The sequence below is a fragment of the Leuciscus leuciscus genome, assembly GCF_965113295.1.
Source record: "Leuciscus leuciscus genome assembly, chromosome: 19".
In the NCBI taxonomy this organism is placed as follows: domain Eukaryota; kingdom Metazoa; phylum Chordata; class Actinopteri; order Cypriniformes; family Leuciscidae; genus Leuciscus; species Leuciscus leuciscus.
This window is the reverse complement of record NC_138743.1, coordinates 15,473,075-15,496,276: the sequence shown is the minus strand read 5'-3', so window position 1 is coordinate 15,496,276 and position 23,202 is coordinate 15,473,075. Positions and strand designations below refer to the sequence as shown.

The following is a 23,202-nucleotide window of genomic DNA, read 5'->3' as shown; positions in this document are numbered from 1 at the left end:
AAAATTAAGGATAATTTTTGGGTTCAATATCTCGAGGAAAAGAGGTTTTCCCCTAGCGTAAGATATCTTACGCAAGTACTCGTTCCCACTTCTAGAGAGAACCGAGGTTACGTTAGTAACCGAGTATGTTTTATCAGAAAACTAATCAGAAATCACTGGAAACAGCGTTGAAAACAAACATGATAAAAGCGGCCGTTTGCTGGCATTTTTGTTGTTTACTTGAATATTTAAAACCCAAGCATCGATGTTTTACCACAGGTTTACAATAAAAAGTGATACATTGATCATAATGAATTAATTTATGTCAAAATTGCACATAAGTCACTCAGAAATAAATTACCGTTAGGTCTATTTCACAAAAGAAAGAGGACACACTTACTTCTTCAGTCGCGTCTGTTACTGTTTATCTGGTAGTTACAGGACATATTTACATCACATTTAGAAAGAATGATCATTTCTACAAATATATGCCACCACAAATACGACCTGAGGAGCTTTAGCAGCACTCTCTCGACTCCCATACAGATATTTTCCGTCAGAGAAACAGAGGAAGCTCCCGAAAAAAAGTTGCTTTATTTTATGATAGTCCGGTATAATTAGACGAGACGTAGCTACTGACAGATAAAATAAAAACATGATTGTGATAGCCTTTATGATTGGTCTGATTTCTTCAAGCGTTCACTATGTTTTTTTACTATGCGTATCTTCAAGCGTTTACTATGTTTACTATGGTAATGGTTAGCGCGCATAGTCTTTTGCATCACAAACACAAGGCATTCAAACATGAACGCGAGTTAAATTATTTTAAAAGTCTTTAATGCTGACAGAATCATCCGGCGCTGCCGTCTCCCGACTCAGGTGAACTCCGCCACTGTTCGTAACCACTCCTCTAGCCCGAGCTGGCCCGCTCTGGGACAAGGTATTCGACGGGCCAGAAATCCTGGCCGTTGGCCCCGAGTAAGCCCCGATCAAGCCCCGGAAGTGACAGTGGAAACGCGACTGGCCCTGGCACGCACTAGCACGGCCCGGCCCTGGCCCGACAGGTGCATTTTTGTGTGTTTGTGTTTGTGTTTGTGTTTGTGTGTGTGTGTGTGTGTGTGAGAGAGAGAGAGAGAGAGAGAGAGAGAGAGAGAGGGTGATGAGCCAGGTGGTTGATTGGATCATTCCACTGGTTGTCATCATTGATTGGATCATTTTTGTATGTGTGAGTGGGTTTAGCCGGAAAAAGGTAAATAGCAGTGTGCAGGTGGGAGGAGCGTAGTGTGTGAAGAGTGAAGATCGGAATTGCTCACAAGTGAAGAAGAATTTAATAATTTAATTTAACTTATGGAGAATTTAATAATCTATGTAAACAGCAAAATCCCCAGAGTTAAATTAACTCTGCTCAAAGTACATATTGTCACACTCTACAGAGTGTTAAAGTAACTTTGAATAAAGATGTTCTGACCAAATCGTCTTGAAAAGAAAAAAAGAAACGGGCAAGTTTAATCTAGTCACCAGACATCACAGCTTGGCATATAGCAGAGGCTTTAATCCAAACAATGTTTTACAAATGAGAAATGCTACAAGAGCAATTCATCTAAATGACACAATTACAAATGTCCAAATATGGCTAGGAGTAGGCTCACCACGTATACAGCATTCATTAAGAGCGTCTACAGAACATAGGATCTAACAGTCATTCTGTACTCTTTTCAGTTGTAGTGCTCCTACCTAAAAAAAGTTATAAAAAGGGGGAGAATATACAGTCATCTGCTGTACAGTCAGCAGATTGGTATATGGAAAAGAAACATCTTCAGGGTGATACAAGACCCCACTGCAAAATGATCTCGCTTATGCAGCTACTTGACATATAAGTAAATAATAGAACACAATTAAATTATGCTGTCTGTTGTGTCCAGTATAGAAAGCCTTGCGTCCGGTGTAGACACTATGATTTTAAAGACAAGAAAATATGACAAGGCATATCTCACCATCAGATTACCAGTACAACGGTGGGTAATGAAGAGAGACCACAGTCTTATGTGTGCCTCAAAATATAAAGCTTCTGACAGTATGAAGCCAAACAAGTTAAGATGCCACTTATAAGAGACGCCCACTGAAGCTGATTAGTTGTAGTACTGTATTAATTACAATGTATTAAAGACATGTCTGAGAGTGTCTTCATGTACGTGTTTATGAAAAAGTTTAGAAACCACTGTAATCCAGTAAAATTACACTGCCGTAATAATAATCATTATTTAGAGTGATCTTGTTTTTTTTGTTGTTGTCTTTTTTGTAATATTTTTTGGGGACAATGTCCTTAATTCTCATGAAAATGATGGACCTAAAATAGGCTTTCCTATTTATTCTTTTGATTTTGAGGTGAAACATGCTGTAATGAGATAAACTCTTATAGGGGTTTGATAGTGAGCGTCAGCTCTTTGCCCAGCGGAGGGACAATGTATTTCTCTTCTCTGAGTAAACGCAGTAACAGGTCTTTAGCATCTTCAGGCCACCGGTACAGACGAGTGCTCTGCAGCCACAGTGGAACATGACTCTGCAGAGAAAGCAACAGATGTAAACTTACGGCCATCTTCATATATATATACACACATACACACATATATATATAGGCTATATATATTTATTTCCTTTCAAACATGTATTTTGTCTCATGCCCTTAGCACATACATTTTGTTTTTGGAGACTTACTTGATTAGCATTGGGAAACAGCACTGGTACCAATCTGAAGTTCAAACATCTCTGCAGAATAAATTCATTTTGGATCTGAAAAAAATGGAATCAATCAAAAACATGCACAGCGAACCCAGAGGGGAAGTGAATTTATTAGATACCAAAACTATAAGAGTATAAAATATCGGTAACACTTTATTTTGATGGTCCCTTTTGAACATTCTGTTGACTATAAGTAGCTTTGCAACTACATGTCAACTAACTTTCATTAGAGTATTAGTAGAGTGTCTGCTTAATATCTACTAACTCTTTATCAGAATCAGAATCAGAAAGAGCTTTATTGCCAAGTATGCTTGCGCATACGAGGAATTTGTCTTGGTGACAGTAGCTTCCAGTACACATACAATATAAAGTGACAAGACAAGTGACAAGTAACATAAGTATAAATAAAAAATAGAAAAAAATAAAAATAAAATAGAAATAAAAGATTATAAATTATAAATATATATAAAGTTATAAGGTGCTATAATGAAATGTCTGAGGGAAGTATTGCACATGTTTGTTCCACAGTTGGGGAACATTTAAGTGTTCATGAGGTAGATGGCCTGGGGAAAGAAACTGTTCCTGTGTCTGGTGGTTTTTGTGCTCGGTGCTCTGTAGCGTCGACCAGACGGTAACAGTTCAAACAGAAAGTGTGCTGGGTGTGACGGGTCCAGAGTGATTTTGCGAGCCCTTTTACTCACTCTGGATGAGTGCAGTACTTTGAGTGTGGGAAGGGTAGTGCCAGTGATTCGCTCAGCAGTCCGAACTATCCGCTGTAGTCTACGGAGGTCGGTTTTGGTAGCAGAGCCGAACCAGACGGTGATGGAAGTGCAGAGGATGGACTGGATGACAGCTGAGTAGAACTGTACGAGCAGCTCCTGTGGCAGGTTGAATTTCCTCAGCTGACGCAGGAAGTACAGTCTCTGTTGGGCTTTCTTCACAATAGAGTCTATGTGAGTGTCCCACTTCAGATCCTGAGAGATGGTGGTGCCCAGGAACCTGAATGACTCTACTGCAGTCACAGTGCTGTCCATGATGGTGAGTGAAGGGAGTGCAGGGGGGTTTCTCCTGAAGTCCACGATCATCTCCACTGTTTTGAGCGTGTTCAGCTCCAGGTTGTTATAACTGCACCAAAGAGCCAGCTGCTCCACCTCCTGTCTGTACGCAGACTCGTCACCGTTCCGGATGAGTCCGATAACAGTAGTGTCGTCCGCAAACTTCAGGAGCTTGACAGAGGTGTCTTTAGAGGTGCAGTCATTTGTGTACAGGGAGAAGAGCAGTGGTGAGAGAACACATCCCTGTGGAGCACCGGTGCTGATGGTGCGGCTGTCGGACGTGATTTTGCCCATTCTGACTAGCTGTTGTCTGTCTGTCAGAAAGCTGGTGATCCATTGACAGATGGAGCTAGGGACAGAGAGCTGGGTCAGTTTGGTCTGGAGCAGTGATGGGACGATGGTGTTGAAGGCAGAACTAAAGTCCACGAACAGAATCCTTGCATAGGTCCCTGGTTTGTCCAGATGTTGTAGGGTGTAATGCAGTCCCATATTGACCACATCATCCACAGACCGGTTTGCTCTGTAGGCAAACTGCAGGGGGTCCAGCAAGGGTCCAGTGATGTCCTTCAGATATGCTAACACCAGTCTTTCGAATGACTTCATGGCCACAGATGTTAAGGCAACAGGTCTGTAGTCATTGAGTCCTGTGATCTTTGGTTTCTTCGGGATTGGGATGATGGTGGAGCGTTTAAAGCAGAAAGGGACTTTGCACTGCTCCAGTGATCTGTTGAAGATCAGTGAGAAGATAGAGGCCAGCTGGTCAGCGCAGGTTTTCAGACAGGCTGGTGAAACACCGTCTGGGCCTGGTGCTTTCCTTCTCTTCTGTTTCCTGAAGATCTGACGCACATTATCCTCACTGATCTGAAGTGCAGGGGGGGAGGGGAGGGGGATGGCTGGAGGTGTTGATGGCTGTGTAGAGAGATGGTCAGGGCGGGTATGGGGTGTCTGATCGGGGGTCTCAAATCTACAGTAAAAGACATTCAGCTCGTTCGCAAGATGCTTGTTGCTGTCGATGCTGGGGGATGGTGTCTTGTAGTTGGTAATGTCTTTCAGGCCTTTCCACACTGATGCAGGGTCGTTGGAGGAAAACTGGTTTTCCAGCTTTTTGGCATAGCTCTTCTTAGCCACTTCAATCTCCTTTGTCAATGTGTTCCTTTATTGTGATGCTCCTCCAACAGACATTCTACTGACTGTAAGTAACTTTGCAACTATATGTCAACTTATTCTAACCCTACCATTCTACTAATACTCTACACTAACACTCTAATGAGAGTTAGTAGACATGTAGGTACTTATAGTTAACAGAATGTGTTAAAGGGACCATCAAAATAAAGTGAAACGAAAATATCTTACATATACTGTAAGAATATAAATTATAATATAAAAATATAATTTTACACATGCAAACTTATCTTGGCTTAAATGGATAGTTCAGCCAAAAATAAAAATTCTCTCATCATTTACTCTTCTTCAAGTCGTTCCAAGCCTGTATGGCATTGGAATATAGCTGTGATCCTCAGTCAAAATTCGAAATCCTTTTAGTCACTTGTTTATTTTTAAAAAATGTCACCGGGTTATAATATAACAGACGTTTAGGCTTGCAGGCCTTCTTTAGTGTGTTGAATGCTCCAATCCTTTCAACCACTATTTAAACTATTAATTAATTACATTGAAGTAATCAAAATTGATCAGTGTTAAAAATCACATAATTAAATGTGTTCAATAGCAATTATCCACATACAATATGATCTTGTTTAACACATTCACCAACAATCCTCATGAATCACAAGACATACATTTACACTAAGCACAATAACAGAGGATCCAACAATAAAAAAAAAAAAAGTAAAATAACCATGGACAAATTAAAAAACTTTATGCATTAATCCAGGTAACCACATCAAATTCACAGCAGTGAAAGATCAAATGATTGAAGTCATTGAAGTCAACACTGATCTTCACACTTAGAATATTTAATTTATAGGCTAAATGACATTTGTAAAAATCATGTAGTAATCTATCTTTACATCAGAAAAATCTAATTCTATGCCACTTATGCCATAAGGAGCCAGTCATTTTAATTTATAAATCCAAAATGCTTCTCGTTTCAATAATTCTTTATTTATATCACCTTTACGTGATATATCCCATACCGTTTGTAAGAGCCATTTCAGTGTTTATGTCCAGGTTTGGCCAGTAGGTGGTACCACGGTCATGGCATTGCTAAATGGGGCTCATCTACTTAGAAAGTGTAGGTGTAATCAGACACAGGTGTTGCCAGAGGGGAAATGGCCAACTAATTTTTGACCACCACGGATGCGGTGACTGTATGTTTGATAATGTGACAGTGTCGATGAAGATGGAATATTGTTCCGTTATGGATAACGAAGACCTTGTGTAACAATAAATCATATCCCTCACGACAGAGAGGAAACAGAACTTGAACTCCTGTTACATTATTTCTGAACTAAACAAAGCGGCCACGGCAAGCGCGTCAACTAGCCGACTTCAAACCTCTGCGTAGCCCTCAGCTGCTTTAAAGGAGCTGTATGTAAGAAATGTATTTCAATTAATCATAAAATGGATTAATATGTCACTAGACATTAAGAAATCATGTTCATTTCAAATACTTATATCACTGACAACAGTAGTCCGGCCAGGATATTGTCATTTAAAAAGTGAAGTTGCAGCCCTCAACTGATGTTGATGTTGTCATCTTGTGTTTTGGCCTGAAGCGTCACCCTCCACCTATCTACCAATCACGAAGTCAGTAGTGTTTCGGGATCGGGGTTGCCAGCTCTGCTCTAGTTATCACAGCTACGTAGCAGCCTACGTTTCTGCTGGATCCTGCAGCCTATCTGGCAACCTCGAGTCAGGGGGGAGGGGGAGGGGATACACCGCTCTACAGTAATTTGAAAGTGATTGCAGTACCAGTTTTGGCCACAATCTTACATAGGGCTCCTTTAAGCTTAGCGATTATATCGTTGAAATGTCTAACTGATCCTCCAAAGCAGCTTTCACTGGCCAAAGACCACCCAAGAGGCTGTCTGACTGACATGTAAAGCAACCAATCACGGTTCGTTTTGTTCGGCATCAAGTTTAGGTGTGTGAAAATGTAAAGTTTATGTCTCTACAATAACTCTTGGACACTGTAGATCTTACAAGATCAACCATATCAATAAAATCAATTTAAGAAGCTTTCACACAGATCTATATAGAAGGATCTGAAAAGACAGCTGTCAACCAACTCTCACCTGAGTGTGTATATATTTGGTGTGTAGTCCATGCTGATCAGATCCATCTCCTTCAACATCCATCTTATACTTTGGACTGATCACTACAATGATTAGCACTGACTTCTGCATAAATAATAATAATAAAAAAAAAAAATCAGATTCCAGCAGAAAGCAGAGAATATAAACATACTGGCAAATTTTGCCTGAAATTGCTCAATATTAATTCCTTATTTATAGAATGTGTGTGATACCTGCACAGGTGATATTGCTCAATTTAACTACAGCCCAACATTGACTACAATACTACATTCAGTGTTGTTCAAGAAATCAATTTCAAACTTTTGTTTTTTCTTGTTTTAAATCTAAATGAAGCACCCAGAGTAAACAAAAACTAAATTAAAGGTGGAGTACCAGGGGTAGAGTTACGAATGATGTTTAAAGAAAAAGAGCAATGTTTTAATAGTATCAAAAGTCACGGTATTTACACTTTTTTGGAAGAAACAATCTATGAATGCTTACAGTATTTACATGTATTTATTTTATATATTAAGCTGTTTTTCTTTTTATATTACACACACATCACTTTTCAAAAACATTTCAGCTCTTTTCCTGCCACTGTAATAATAATAATAATACATAAATTCTTACATTTTTTAAAAAACTGTCCATCCATTTGTTGATATCCATTTCTCTAACTCTGTCTTCAAATATGTCAATCTAAAAAAAAGAAAATGGTATTTGTTGTTTATTATATCTAGTATACACATGTGACAAACAATAAATATTTAAATAATAGACACTGTAAATAAGCAAAAAGTAGGCAATCTTACAGCCGGTCTGAATCCTTGATTATTCAAAAAACTCACGAAGGGCATCAACTCTGCTGCAGTGTCCACAGAGTATGTTATGAAAACATCTCCTGAAAATCATAAAAGTTATATGTCAGAGTTCAAGGTGATCTGAAAATCTGTCTTTGAAGCATGACTCACTGCAGTCATCGGGAAGACTGATGTTGCGCTTCAGTGTTTGAAGGTGGCCGACAGCAGCTGGTTGGGACGGCTGGACAGACACTTCTGAAATGAGCTCTCTCACAGGAGCTGTGCTCTGATGGGATGTAACGTGAGGAGGTCTCACAACAGCCGCTTGTCTAGAGATGGGTCTCCAAAGGGAAGCAAAACGTTGAGATATGTACAGTTCAGTGTTTCATAACTTAAATTAAACGTGATGATTATTTCAAACGTTCTATTATTCCTTTTGAGTTTATAAAACGGATGCATTTTAAGTAATCAGAATTGTTTTACTGCTTTGAGTTAAATAAACAGGGACAGGTTTATTTAACTCAAAGCAGTAAAACAATTCTGATTACAGTGTAAATTTATATTAAGTTAAAGGTTTTTGTTTTTGTTTTGTTTGTGATGAAGACAATCACAGGGCTGGCAACCTGTAGTGCTTGACCAGTTACCCAGTGAAGCCAAGTGAATGGGTGACCTTCTGGGAAAGTTAATTAACTCAAGTTTTAAATTAGTACAACTTTATATTCACAAATAGGATGAATGCACTTAACTTAAAATATTGACAATAAAATAAAATAAAAGGTTTTTCGGGGCAGGGCTTTAGCTTCCTTAATTAAATGGACAATTATATTTTTTATTTTACTGACTTACTGCTACAGTATGTTATTGCAATACTGTGGTTGTCTCTGAGTTATAGCATGTACATTTAGAAAGCATTTGTAACAAAAAACTCCTGGCAATAATGTGTTTTCTGTATTCTTTCCACAGCGCTGAATGTCATGGTTACTGTGGAACATGGAACACCTCACTTATATGATTTTATGATGAAATTTGTTATTTTTTGTGTTAATTCAGGTGTATTCTGACCAAAAACAATGCACTGTGGCTTTAATTCAGAGCGAGCAGCGCAGCAAACATTGACTCTGCACCTAAGCGATGCCGTAATATATCAGCCTTAATATGTAGTGGCAATGCTGCTTCTGCTCTGTTCCTGCCGTGCGCCTCTGTGTGTAGTGGGAAAGAATCCTCTAATTTGTTAACATGTGCGGTGAAAAAAATATGCGCTACTCAAGCTCTGCTTGCATATACAGTATGAAACAGGCCTTGTTTACAGGGTACTTCCTCAACAGTCAAGTTACATTATATTTCGCTTTATATAATACAGACTGTTTCAAAGCAGCTTCACACTAATAAACAGGAAAATAATAGTTTTAATGTTGCAAAATGCAACTTATATATATAAATTATATTATATATTAATTGTCTTTTTAAACCCTAGCTGAGCAAGCTAAAGACAACAGTGGCATTGATGCCAATTGATGTCATTGATGCCATCTGTCTGACATCCCAACTCAACAAGTTGTTTTTGCATCAAGCTTTTTTTATGTTAAAAAAGCAAGGCAAATTAGTTTTGGCAAGATATGACTACTTTAATTTTTGTTGTTTAAAACTAGAATTGATTGGTAGTTGGCACATTATGTATTGTAAAAAGAAAAAAAAGGATTTATGCAGTTACCTGTTCTGAGCATAATGTCTTGCATGCTCAGGTAGGGGCTGATGTAGCGGATAGTTGGGACGTGGATAATTTGCAGGCTGCTTATGCCAGTGATATAAAACCTCTGGTGGGTACTCATCTATAAAAACAAAACACAGAATTCAATTTCTATGCAGTTAAGTTATGGCTACATTATCTGCAGAGGCTACTCATACAGGCCCACCTGGAATCTTTGTGCACAGAGCTCTGCAGATTTACATAGAATTGGAACACCAGTCATTCTAAAAGTTCTACACCTCCCCTGCCTCATTTAGTCTTTGTTAAATATTTTGGCAAACCGAACAAAAGAATACAGGCTTTCAAAATAGTCTCTGTGGTGGAAATGTCCACATTTACTGGACATTTTTCTTTATTTCACTCTTCATTGTTAGCTAACTATGGTTTCAGTATTTGCTAAATATTTGGCTTATCAGCCAAGCTAAATATAAAATATAAATATTCGCATAAGGGTACATTCGGGTATAAAAATATGAAAATACTTTGTAGGGCCATAAAGTTGAGTCTTTTATCAGTAAACTTGTAATTATGAATGTGACATCTGGTCAAAAATATAAGTAAATTAATCGAATAAAGGCATTTTTCATCCTTTTTAAAATATTAAGTGAAGCAAAAAAATTTATAAAAAATCCCATAAAAGTGAGAGATCTTGAACACTGAAATTTTCATTGATAAATTTCTCGATCTCTTCCCACAATATAAGTCAATATAGAATGTGATTACACCAAGTACTACATGTTCCTGGATCAACATCTTTGTTGGTCCAGGAACAACATTCCAATCAACCAATCAGATTCAAGCGACAAGTTTACAGTGTTATGTCAAGTTTAGGCTTATATAGGCATGACTATGTTGATCCAGAAACATGTCATGGCAAAATCACGGTGACCGTTTCAATTTAAATAATAATGAGGACATTTGGTAACACTTTCTATGAAGTCCATGTTTATAATGAATTATAGCTCCATTTATACTTATTTATAAGTAATTATTACTTGTCAGGAAAACAGACTCAGCGGAAACGGTAATGCAATAGAGGGCAGTTTATTAAAACAGATGCAGTGAGATGGGAATGCAGATGATCATAAAACAACAACTAGAGTGAGAATAAATATATTAATCCAAATGGATGAGTTGCTCCACACACACCTTAGATTGCTGATGAATGGAAGGATGATATTGTTCTCTTATCTTAAAGGTGTATTCAGGAGAAACCGGAGGATAACGGAGCCAGGAGATGGAGATCGCAGGAGTGGAAGATAAAAGGTAGACACAGAGGTAAGTATCCACAGATAAATAGCACATACACAGCAATCCCCAGAGTTAAAGGGATACTCCACCGTTTTTTCATATTAAACTATGTTATTCCCTTAACTAAGACGAGTTGATACATACCTCTCTCATCTCAGTGCATGCACTTAATCGCGCGGTGACACTTTGATAGCACTTAGCTTAGCCCAGTATATTCAATGGTATCTAACAGCAATGAATTTAGAAGTGACCAAACACATCAACGTTTTCCCTATTTAAAAACAGTTACAGGAGTAGTTATACGACCAAGTATGGTGACACAAAATAAAACGTGGCGCTTTTGTAAGCGGGTTAAAAAGGATAATTATAATGTATGGCGGCATAGCACTTTTGGGAGTACTTCGACTCTGCGCAGTAAAAAGTCACGCCTGATCCTCTTCCTCTCACTTCTGTCAATAGTGGGAAGAGGATCAGGCGTGACTTTTTACTGCGCAGAGTCGAAGTACTCCAAAAAGTGCTATTCCGCCATACATTATAGTTATCCTTTTTAAACCGCTTAGAAAAGCACCACGTTTTATTTTGTGTCACACCATACTTGGTCGTATAACTACTCCTGTAACTGTTTTTAAATAGGGAAAACGTTGATGTGTTTGGTCACTTCTAAATTCATTGCTGTTAGATACCATTGAATATACTGGGCTAAGCTAAGTGCTATCATAAGTGTCACTGCGCGCCAGAGCGATTAAGTGCACGCACTGAGATGATAGAGGTATGTATCAACTCGTCTTAGTTAAGGGAATAACATAGTTTAATATGAAAAAACGGTGGAGTATCCCTTTAAATTAGCTCTGCTCAGAGAACATTTGGAAAGAGAAACACAAGAACTACAACTGACTTCCAGCCACAGCCTTAGATGAAATCAACTGAAGATAAAAGACATTCAATCTCTCAAGATCTTAGCAGAGAAGGATTAAACAACTCCACAAACAGCATTACCAGCTTCATTTATTACTAACCAGATTGACTTTGTTTCAGTCATACGGTTATAGAAGTTCTTATTGAGAATTAAAAAGGTTTAGGTGTTGATGTTTTATTGAAATTGTTTGGTCAACGTTATGGTGATCAGTGTGTCTTTAGTTTGGCAGTTTGACTCTTGGATTTTGATGTGAGTTTGTGGTCTTTGTAACAGTGTTTACAAAAATACATATTTTGTTGCAAAGAAAGCTGGAAACAATAAGTCACTTATCTTATCACTGACCAAAAGTGGTTATTAATGATTATATTCACCATCAATAATTTCTTGGCACAGATCAGACATCCTGAAAAAATATTTTTAAATATATTGTAAGAATTTTTTTTCTAAGACACCCACAGACAACACGAATCAGCATATGAATCTCAACAATGGTGACGTGCTAACCCTAACCATTTTTGGTCAGGAAACTTTTTTATGAATTATTTTACTGTACGAGAACTACAACACCTGATCATCTTTGTTTCTGGTCATCTTTGCAACAAATTATGTGTTTTGGTAAACACTGTTACAAAGAAAACGTGAACACATCACTCCGTCCTTGGTCCGTTTACATTGGCTCCCTGTACAATATAGAATTGATTTTAAACTCCTCCTATTAGTGTATAAATATCTTCACGGCCTTGCACCGACTTATTTATCAGATTTGTTAATAGGGTACAAGACAGGTAGAACCTTGAGATCATCAACTCAAAACTTGTTAAAAGTTCCGAGGACCAAGCTAAGCCAGAAAGGGGATCGTGCCTTTGGGGTAGTTGCTCCAAAACTTAGGAATAGCTTACCATCACATGTTAGGGACGCTTATTCTGTACATGTTTTTAAAGTACAACTTAAGACACACTTGTTTGAATTGGCCTATTCATCTATTTGATGATAATGATTATTACTATTTATATATATATATTTTTTTTTAAACAGTTTGTTCTAATATTGTTGTATTGTTTTATTGAGATGGTGTAAAGCACATTGGTCAACATGTGTTGTTTGAATGGTGCTATACAAATAAAAGTGACATTGACATTGACAAAGACCACAAATTCACATAAAAAACCAAGAGTCAAACTGCCCAACTAAAGGAAACGCTGATCACCATTATGGTGACCAAAACAAAGAAATAAAGACAATCTGGTTAGTAATAAGTGAAGCTGCTGGTAATGCTGTTTGTGGAGTTGTTTAATCCACCTCTGCTGAGATCTTGAGAGATGTATTGTCTTCTTTATCTTCAGTTGATTTAATCTAAGACTGAGGCTGGAAGTCAGTTGTCGTTCTTGTGTTTCTCTTTCCTTCAGTTATTCTGCTTGTTAGCAGCAGGTGTTCATCACTAATGCTCAATCATCACTTAATTATTCACTAAATTATGTCATTAACTTTAACTCTGATTCAGAGTTACTCTTTAGAGTGGGACCAAATGTTCTCTGATCAGAGTTAATTTTACTCTGGGGATTTTGCTGTGTAGGCGTCTTATGACGAAGACCAGACATTGGAGGTGTGTGTGGTGCAGGCTTTTATGCAGCGTGGTGAATGAGATGATTGATTACAGACCAGGTGTGAGATGAAGTGAAGGTGGAACTTGGCGATTCTGTGACATTACTATTCTATAAATATATTTATAAAGACTCATTAAGACTTATACTGCATTATAAGAAACTGTATAGTTACTGTGGCGAGGGGGGCGTGGTTCAGCGAGGTCTGCGACAGGAGAGAGAGCGGGGAGAGAAGCAGCGGTAAGTGGGTTAAAGGAACACTCCACCGTTTTTTGAAATAGGGCTTATTCACCTTCTTTCCTACATTTAGATAGGTGGGCAAATGCATTTTTGTCTCAGTGCATGCATTGTTTGAGTTTGACAGGGTCGGCGCTAGCTTAGCTTAGCATAATGAATGGAATCCTTTGTTGCCAGCTAGCATGTCCTGAGTAAAAGTGATATAAAAAATAAAAAAAACCCACCTAATTACTTCTTGTGGCCTGCATATTCACAACAAGTACAAATAGAGATGCAGATTAACACTAGACGATTTCCTATGCAGATATTGACTTGGGACTATATTAGGGGGAAGCACAGGTGAAGCACTGCTACTTGGGCGCAGAGATATCACGCCCAAGTAGCAGTGCTTCGCCTGTGCTTCCCCCTAATATAGTCCTTAATATATAAGTCAATATCTGCCTAGGAAATCGCCTAGTGTTAATCTGCATCACTATTTGTACTTGTTGTGAATACGCGGGCCACAAGAAGTAATTAGGTGGGTTTTTTAATTTTTTTATATCACTTTTACTCAGGACATGCTAGCTGGCAACAAAGGATTCCATTCATTGTGCTAAGCTAAGCTAGCGCCGACCCTGTCAAACTAAAACAATGCATGCACTGAGACAAAAATGCATTTGCCCACCTATCTAAATGTAGGAAAGAAAGTGAATAAGCCCTATTTCAAAAAACGGTGGAGTGTTCCTTTAAGTACGAAATGATTTACACCTGTGTCTCGTTACAGTAATTGGCGTGGGGAGACTGCATTTAAGGAGAGGTCTCACAGCCATCGAGGGAGAGAGGGCTGAGGACTCGTGGGAACCAGGCAGAGGACTGAGACATCTGTGGACTGAGATTACAGAGCTGTTGGATCCTGTAAAGTTGTGTTGAGTTTTGTGAGCGCATGTGGCGCGATTGTTATGTACGAATTGAGTTATTAAATACCCACGAGTCTCAGCCAGCCGACCCCGGTCTCCTTCCTTCTCACATACACAAACAAAGGGATTTTTATTACAGTTACATTTATATTATTTTTATAACTACTAATAAGTCATGCATTTGCTTTTTCAATGTGCATACTGATAATCTATTATACTCTTTTAATTTATTTTGTAACTCATATATCTCTTTTAATTTATTTTATAACTGTTTTAATTTTCCTACCTTTTATTTTGTGATTATTTTAATTCCTTTCTGTAAAGCACTTTGAATTGCCATAGTGTATGAAATGTACTATATAAAATAAACTTGATTTGCCTTGCCTATTATAGTTACATAGACTTTTTTAGTAATTCAGATTTATTTGTCAAATAAGTGAATATATTGTTGTTAATAGCTGTGTTGTGTTCTTATAAATACTTATTGTGTGATAATATAGTTACTAAGCTCTATAAATGCATAATTGATGGCTTTCAGTAAAGTGAAAACATTGAATGCAATTTTCCTAAAGCAAATGTTAAGAAATCACGAAGATGTGCTCATTATACATTTTAAGTTGCTGCTATAAGCAATTTATTTTAAAACTGCTATAAGTAATACTATGCATATGTCTGAGGAGATTTTAACAAATCAAAATGATCATGCATGACCTCTAATGCAAACATTAGCCATCAAAGACATAATTGATAACTAATTGGTACAGCAAACAAGTGTCTCTGGAACTATTTTATATTTGATCATTTATAAATCAGTGTATAATGCATTATGAGCATGCACATTGCAAATGCATGAATTATAAGTAATTATAACAAATAATATAAATGTAACTATAATTGTACATGTTAATGTATAGTATTATATATTACATGTTAACTGTATAATGCAGTATAAATCTTAATAAGTCTTAATAAATATATTTATATAGTAATACTTATAATAAATGGGGCTATAATTCATTATAAGCCTGGACTTCATAGAAAGTTTTAACAGAGATTTATTTTACATTATTTCTAATATAAAACCTCTCGAGTAATAACTGAAAGATCTTCAAAACAAACCCCTTCAAAATAAAAGTTTGGTTTAACTTGAAGAAATTGTGACAGAAATATATTACTATTGCACAGTAGAATGTACTTCTCAAAGAGATGATAATAATAATAATAAAAATTCCTATATATATATATATATATATATATATATTAAACATTTGAATAAATCATTGAGTTTTTAAAGTTTTATGAATTCAATTCACTAGGCATGCTTGATTAATTAAACCATTAAAAAACAAGACAAAAAAATCGATAAAAAAAGAAAACATAATTTAGGGGGAAAAACATATTTCATAAGGCATGTCTTTAGATTAAATTTTATTTAACCATTAAATCTGAATTTGGGCGATGGGTGATATCTGATGAAAACAAAATGCTTATGATCTACATGCAAACAGACGTAGGGGTCATGACATACCCTTTTTATTTTAATATGTTCCTTTAAGTTAAATTATAATGTTAGTCAAGTTTATTCGCTTATCTTTGCAAAACATAAATATTCCCCACCTCATTCTGTCCTCAGTCTCATCAGTAAATATATACGGTTTATAAATAATATAAATGGCAAACATTGTATCCCTCTCCTTTTCACCTCACTCCTCACCACTGCTAGATGGGGTATAGAAGTAACAAGGTAAAGTAAGCATTGATGTGTTGTTGTGGAGGCGGCCAGATGCAAATGTCTACCACAGTGTGGAAGAATAACGTGGGGAAAGTATAAAATAAGTTATTTTAGCAGCTTGGTTTCTCTTGCTCTTTTTGGAGTGAAGAGGAATTTTCGAGGTCTGAAACCTATAGTATTTTTTAAAGCAAAATGACCACTTGTCAAAATGTCAAAAGATTAAAGAAAATTTGATTCCTCATATCATGATCCCTTAAATCATACCAATAACAGACATACCGTAAAATCCTGGCTGTTTTAGTGGAGAATATCTGCAGAAATTTTCACCCAGGTCAGAGCGAAGAGGACTAGGCTTTTCTAGACTCTCCTCATCCTCACTCACAGGGTTTCGGGCATGTGAATATAGGACAGGGGAATTGCAGCGGTTCTGAATGTTGATGCCTGAGAAATCTTCACTCAGATCTTCTATGTGGGCTCTACAGTCTCTCTGAAGGTGTCTTCCAGAACTTTGAGGCAAGTAGAGACTGGGCAGGCCTCCAGGACTCGCTGTGCGTTGTGAATCACTTATGGAGAGTTTGGTGAAGTGACTAACCCTTAAAACTTTAGGAGTAAGCCCACAGCAACCATCTGGGTAATCCTGCCTGCTTACATTGCAGACACATATCTCAGGGCCGAATCTCCCACTTTTGCCTGCCTCATTAATGTTGTGTGACTGGCACTGCTGGCATGCTGGCCAGGCCAGATTGAGAGAAGACGAGGTCATAGACTCATCCGTCTCAACAGGCATACTAAGATGTGGACAGTGATCTGAGAAAACAAAACAATTGGACAAATGGAGAAGAAAAGAGAGAGGTTTATGAATGTTGAATGAAAGGAGTAAGCAATAATGTTGTCTATACATTTGGTTGATTCAGACAAATAACTTTTAGAGGCATTGACTTGTTTAATTATTTTAATTAATAAGTACTGTAATGCAGTGGTTCTCAACTGGTGGGACCATGACCTAAAAAGGTGACATGTCTGTTCTAGTGTCACAGAAAGCAGGGACAAACTATGCTAAATAATACGCAACCTGCCATATAATGATGCACTGTTAATAGTATAATAAACTGGCTTATCAACATTAAAAAAGAAAATCCTTCCCATACACTTTGTTGGTAACTTTAAAGGATGTGTATCCTGTGTGATATAATATCAGAAATAGACAACATTACAGAAGCACAGGTAATGCATACCCTTTCACCACTGCGCATGTGCCTTGACGTGGTCAAGGGGTGGTTACAGTCACACTACATTTTTCAATCCACTGACTTACATTCATACATATGCCAATACAGGAGACAGGACATGCAAGCTCATGTGAATTTCACTTTCCAAAGTTTAAGTTTGGTGAACTTCATATCATTTGGTGAAATTCATATCACACGTATGTGTGACCAAAATAGATTGATACGTCAAGTCAAGTCACCTCTATTTATATACAGTAGTGCTATAAAAACAAAAATTCACTAAAAATATACATAGGAGAGATCATATCATAATAACAACAACAATAATAATGATGATGATGATGCCTCATTTAGACATATCTGAAGAAATCCCATCCCAATCTGCCGTAACTCATTCTGTGAATATAGTATATGTGTGTACATACATTCACATGTATATTGGAACATGTATGTGCAATATATGTACACAATAAAGGTTAAAACTTTGTGAATATTACATGTAACGACAATGACTATGACATGCGGTCACATGCTGTTCAAATTAGTAAATCCCGATCTCCAAACACGGCGCCTCCAAGTCTGCTTGAACGGTCACAATTGCATCTTTGTGGCTCCCCCGAGGGACATTTGAGTCACATAAGGAAACCCTGTTTTGGAGAATTCCCTCTAAAACCCCCATTTCAGCATGGACTCCCTGTGACTTTTACAGCCTCATGACACACACACACACACACACACACACACACACACACACACACACACACACACACACACACACACACACACACACACACACACACACACACACACACACACACACACACACACACACACACACAAACATCCGTTGTGTTTAACTTAACATTCTTTTAAATGTGTGTAACTCAGACTTGGATCTGAACTTCCTGTATGTATGTGTGATTAATGTTGTTTTGATCATATAGTTATGATCTTCGAGTGTTTGGCTCTGAAATGTATTTTTGAAGAATGTTCTCCCAGTAGAATCGCATCCCGTAACCCGAGCTCATTGGCAGGTCATAAAATTTGACCACCAAGCTCAGCCAGCCCTATGCATGAGATAACAGGGTCGCAACATTCCAACACACACACACAAACACACTCTGGACTTTGAAACAGAAAGCCCCTACAGAAAAGGACTTTTACCCATAAAGTCACTCTTAAATGTAATAAATATATATATTTGTGTGTTAAGAGGTGTGTGTAAACCATAGGAAAGCATATGTCCTATTTGTAACATTAATAGAACTGCTAATGCCTATACTAATGCATACTAATGTATCTTTGCCTCGCTACAACGTCTATATTCTATTTTTGATATCTCTGTAATCCTCTCCAGCTAACGGAGTTGAATTCCGATAGCAGAATTCAGTGATGCGCATTGTTTTATAAGTTCATGTCTGGAGAAAATCCTCTCCAGTTAAAGTCAATCATGACTCATTCGAGTGGGCGTGTCTAACCGGACAAAGGAATCTTCCCGCTCGAAAAATCCCGACAGCTGATTCGTCCTACACGAAGGAGGGGACGGCACATGGGACACTGATAAAAGTCCAACCCTTCAGTCTTCTCTCTCTCTTCCAACTCAACTTCCTCTCTTCGGACCTTCTTCTCCCCGGCGCAGCGCTTCTCCAAGGAACATCTGAAGGAGGCCCTGGCCTTCTCCATCGAACGAACCCATGTTCGAGTCGTAACTGCCGGTCTTTGCAACTAAGATTTCCAGCCTCTCCCATCCCGGGAGACGAATCTGAACTTTCTCGGTAACATTAAATTCAAGTGAGCCTTTACATCGTCTTGCGAAACAACCCAGAAGACGAAGCTAGACGCAAACCAGCCGGACACGCGCACGCGTGCCCCCCCCCCTTTTCAGCACCACACTGAAAGAACACAGAATCGTGCAAGTAACGTAGCCTAACTCTAAACGCTGATTTCAGGTGTCCAGTTCTTAGGTCTGTGATTTAAGTTACCCTCTATATCTTCCCTCTATATCTTTCTCTCTTTCATTTCATTTTCATTCTGATCACGCTATGTTTATGTTTTTGTTCGGTTAAATGTTTATTTGTTTGTTTGCATTTTTACGTACGTTTATGTTTGTAGTTTATATAATCTCTAGTGTGTGCCATTTTATTAATAAATCCATTTATACTTTTAATTGTCTCTGTGTTTGAAAACCCACCTTATAAAGTCAATGAAATTTTAAAGATCTAAGCTACAAGCTCGATATAAACTACATTTGGTAGTTCTTAATTCAGAAACTCAGTAAGTTTGATATTCGTGGCCAGAAGATAAAACTTTCTTGGAGTTTGAAAAGGGATACCCCCTTCTTAACTGTAATGATCAGACAGTACAGAACAAGGTAATCTCGATAATTGATAAAATAAATGTACATGCGACTTATGAATTATGACCATGAGTCATATTTCTTAATATTTCCAAAATTCCCTATATTCTTGAGCTAATTCACATTTACCCCGAGTCGTTATTGTTACATACATGTGATGCTATTTTTGTCTTCATTTATAAATATTTTATATGTATTAATATATGAAAAATATAAGCACTAGTTTCCCATATATGGACATTTATTATGTAATATATTGCATTATATTTTGCAGTATATTCCCATATATTTCTGTTCCGTAAGGGTAGTTAGAGATGGCCAATTCTTTGGGCAAGTCTCTACCTTGCATCCTACACACACCCACTCAAAGATCTGCTGGGTGATACAAAGGATTGGTGCTGGGGAAAACCACAAAAAGAGGCTTTTCAGAAATTAAAATCAGAACTGAGTTCAATGTGAGTATTGGCCTAAATGCAACAATGCGTTTTTTTTTTTTATAGGGATGACGTCATTACACACACCATTTTATCAGCCAATTATTTATCGGTCTTTATTTATCTTATATATAAATATAAATAACAAAGACAAAAAACAAAAAACCAATCAATTCCCAAAGGACAAAATCAAGTCTCGCCAGGGAAGAAAAGACTATCACAACTTCCATGTCGACTTTAAATGAGATTAAACATTGGCAATGTCTATATCTAAAAATCACTTCCACTGGAAAATTTAACCCCAGCATGAATAAACGGAGAAATAAAGCATGCTTGGCCATTTATGCCATAAAGCGACAATGTCCCATAGAGATCTCGATTACAATATGAGCCAGATTATGTGGCTTGTTGCACAAAGCTGGTTTCAGTTACAATACCATACAAAGATCAAGATTCAAGAATATTTTGCCACAAAATTCTCAACAAATCAAAACCATATTGTGTTTTAATGTTTTATTTTGAATGTTTAACTTTTGTTTGTAGTTCCAATTATGCTCAGTTTTGTTTCACAGAATTTGTAAAACAAACACATTTTCCTGTAAAATAGGTTTTCTTTTAGCGGAAATATTTTATTGTTATTTTGGGGTGAAATTTGACCTGGGCATTTTCTGGAAGGCTTGGGGATATTCATACAGTATAATACAGGCTTGGGGATGTGATACAGTATGCTGCTGCAATGAATAGTGAAACAAAGCTTTTCAAAACAGATTTACCTTGAAAAGATTCCATTGCTTTTTCCGTATTCTTGGATTCAGACTGTGATTTCTGATAGGGTAAATAACACAAAACCACACAACACGGTTCAGAAAATTAGATATGAATCAATAGAAGGCATTTTAAGTAAAAAAAAGTACAACTTAGCCTAGTTCGTGAGGCCTCTTGTGAGACCAGAGTTGAAAACTCTGACCTCTCTTTATGAAACAATACCAATCGTCAAAGCACATACTCTAAAGTTCAATGCAACTTTTTATTTTAAATAGATCAATAGTTTTAAGATCAAACATATGCACGAATAGACTCGTTTAATGGTTACTGGTTTGTCGGTTTCTTACCTGTTCAGAGCTTATACGTGTCTCTTCCTGGACAGCGTCACACCTGCTTTCGGTTCGTTCAGGAAACGTGCACTTATATGCAAATTGGGGGAATTCTACATTCTCTTTATGCAAATATTGCGCAGCGAAAAGTCTGAGCCATCCAATCAAGTTAGAGAACAACGGGACGATCTGAAATCCAACGCTAAACTAGGCAGGATTTCATATTTTCACCAGAGAAGCGTGTGCAATATGTTATGAGGGAACAACTCATAAAATATTGAATGGTTGATAGTCAAATGGCTGAGAGAGAGAGTGACAGAGAAATTAAAAATTGTAGGTTGTAACATATGACAGCTTAAAATGTTATATATCTGATCTAATTAAAAAATATACACAAGATAAACTAATAGTCTGTCAATAAAATACATTTATATATTTCATATAAAAATCGTATTTTTAATAATTAAAAATGACTCACTTTTGAGTTTGACAATGAACAAAAACAAGATGACGAAACCCTCAGAAATTCAGAAAAACGCACACAGCTCGCAAGAAGAGATGACAAAGTATATTATAAATAATAATTTCTGAACATTGACTCTCAGTTTTTATTTACATCTTTCTCATGGTTTCTCAATAAAATTCTCAAAAGTAATAAATGTGAATTATTGTCAAAATATGACTTACGTCATTTTAATAGCGGGGCAGTAACGCACTGTTACAACCGGTTACAGTCTATGGTTACAACCATAGGTTACAACACGCCCCACCAGTGCAACTGGGATGTAAATCTCAGTATTTATTTATATTTATATAAATATATATATTCATCGCAGACAGTAGTCCAAGACCTATAGGACTTTTGTCTCAATTGAACCACAAATAAGTTTTTCCACAAGAGGTCGACAGACACCAAAATGTTAGATATTTTGAGCTGATTTGAGCTGGATGTTGCATGTAAGCTATTGGATTTATATTGAATTTAATTTGAAATTTAAATTTGAAAAGAATGTGAATATATATATATATATATATATATATATATATATATATATATATATATATATGAATATATATATATATATATGAATATATATATATATATATATATGAATATATATATGAATATATATATATATATATATTCATATATATATATATATATATATATATATATATATATTCATATATATATATATATATATATTCATATATATATTCATATATATATATATATTCATATATATATATATATATATATATACAGTATACATATATTCATATATATATATATTCATATATATATACATATATATATATTCATATATATATATATATATATATGAATATATATATATATATATTCATATATATATATTCATATATATATGAATATATATATATATATATATATATATATATTCATATATATATATATATTAATATATATATATATATATATGAATATATATATATATATTCATATATATATATATTCATATATATATATATTCAAATATATATATATATATATATTCATATATATATATTCATATATATATTCATATATATATATTCATATATATATATATATTCATATATATATATTCATATATATATATATATATATATATATATATATATATATATATATGAATATATATATATGAATATATATATGAATATGAATATATATATAAATATATATATATATGAATATATATATATATGAATATATATATCTGGATATATATATATGAATATATATATATATGAATATATATATATATATATGAATATATATATATGAATATACATATATGAATATATGAATATATATATATGAATATATATATCTGGATATATATATATGAATATATAT

At 36.0% G+C, this 23,202-nt stretch overlaps 1 protein-coding gene and 1 long non-coding RNA gene across 2 annotated transcripts in view; both read right to left on the bottom strand.

Annotated features, from left to right (window-relative positions):
- The window catches only part of LOC309482944, a 116,575-nt gene that overhangs the window by 33,907 nt on the left and 59,466 nt on the right, over positions 1–23,202 (bottom strand). The gene's annotated exons all lie outside the window — the stretch shown is intronic.
- traf3ip2a (TRAF3 interacting protein 2a) lies at positions 1,511–21,407 on the bottom strand. Its single transcript, XM_082148503.1, has 11 exons — positions 21,339–21,407; positions 21,000–21,051; positions 17,352–17,386; positions 16,487–17,015; positions 9,539–9,656; positions 7,999–8,168; positions 7,840–7,928; positions 7,658–7,726; positions 7,028–7,132; positions 2,695–2,769; positions 1,511–2,539 (listed from the first exon to the last, which is right to left on the bottom strand). The coding sequence occupies exons 2-11, from the start codon at positions 21,013–21,015 to the stop codon at positions 2,393–2,395; spliced, it is 1,353 nt and encodes a 450-aa protein (XP_082004629.1). The 5' UTR covers positions 21,016–21,051; positions 21,339–21,407; the 3' UTR covers positions 1,511–2,392.

Bases quoted from the DNA above. Each gene is read 5' to 3' on its own strand.
- traf3ip2a (XM_082148503.1), bottom strand. The intron at 17,016-17,351 runs GGGAAGGATTTT...TTTGTTTTCTCA, and splicing joins AAGTTACCAACAAAGTGTAT to GATCACTGTCCACATCTTAG. The intron at 9,657-16,486 runs GTATGTCTGTTA...TTGTTTTTATAG, and splicing joins AAAACAGCCAGGATTTTACG to ATGAGTACCCACCAGAGGTT.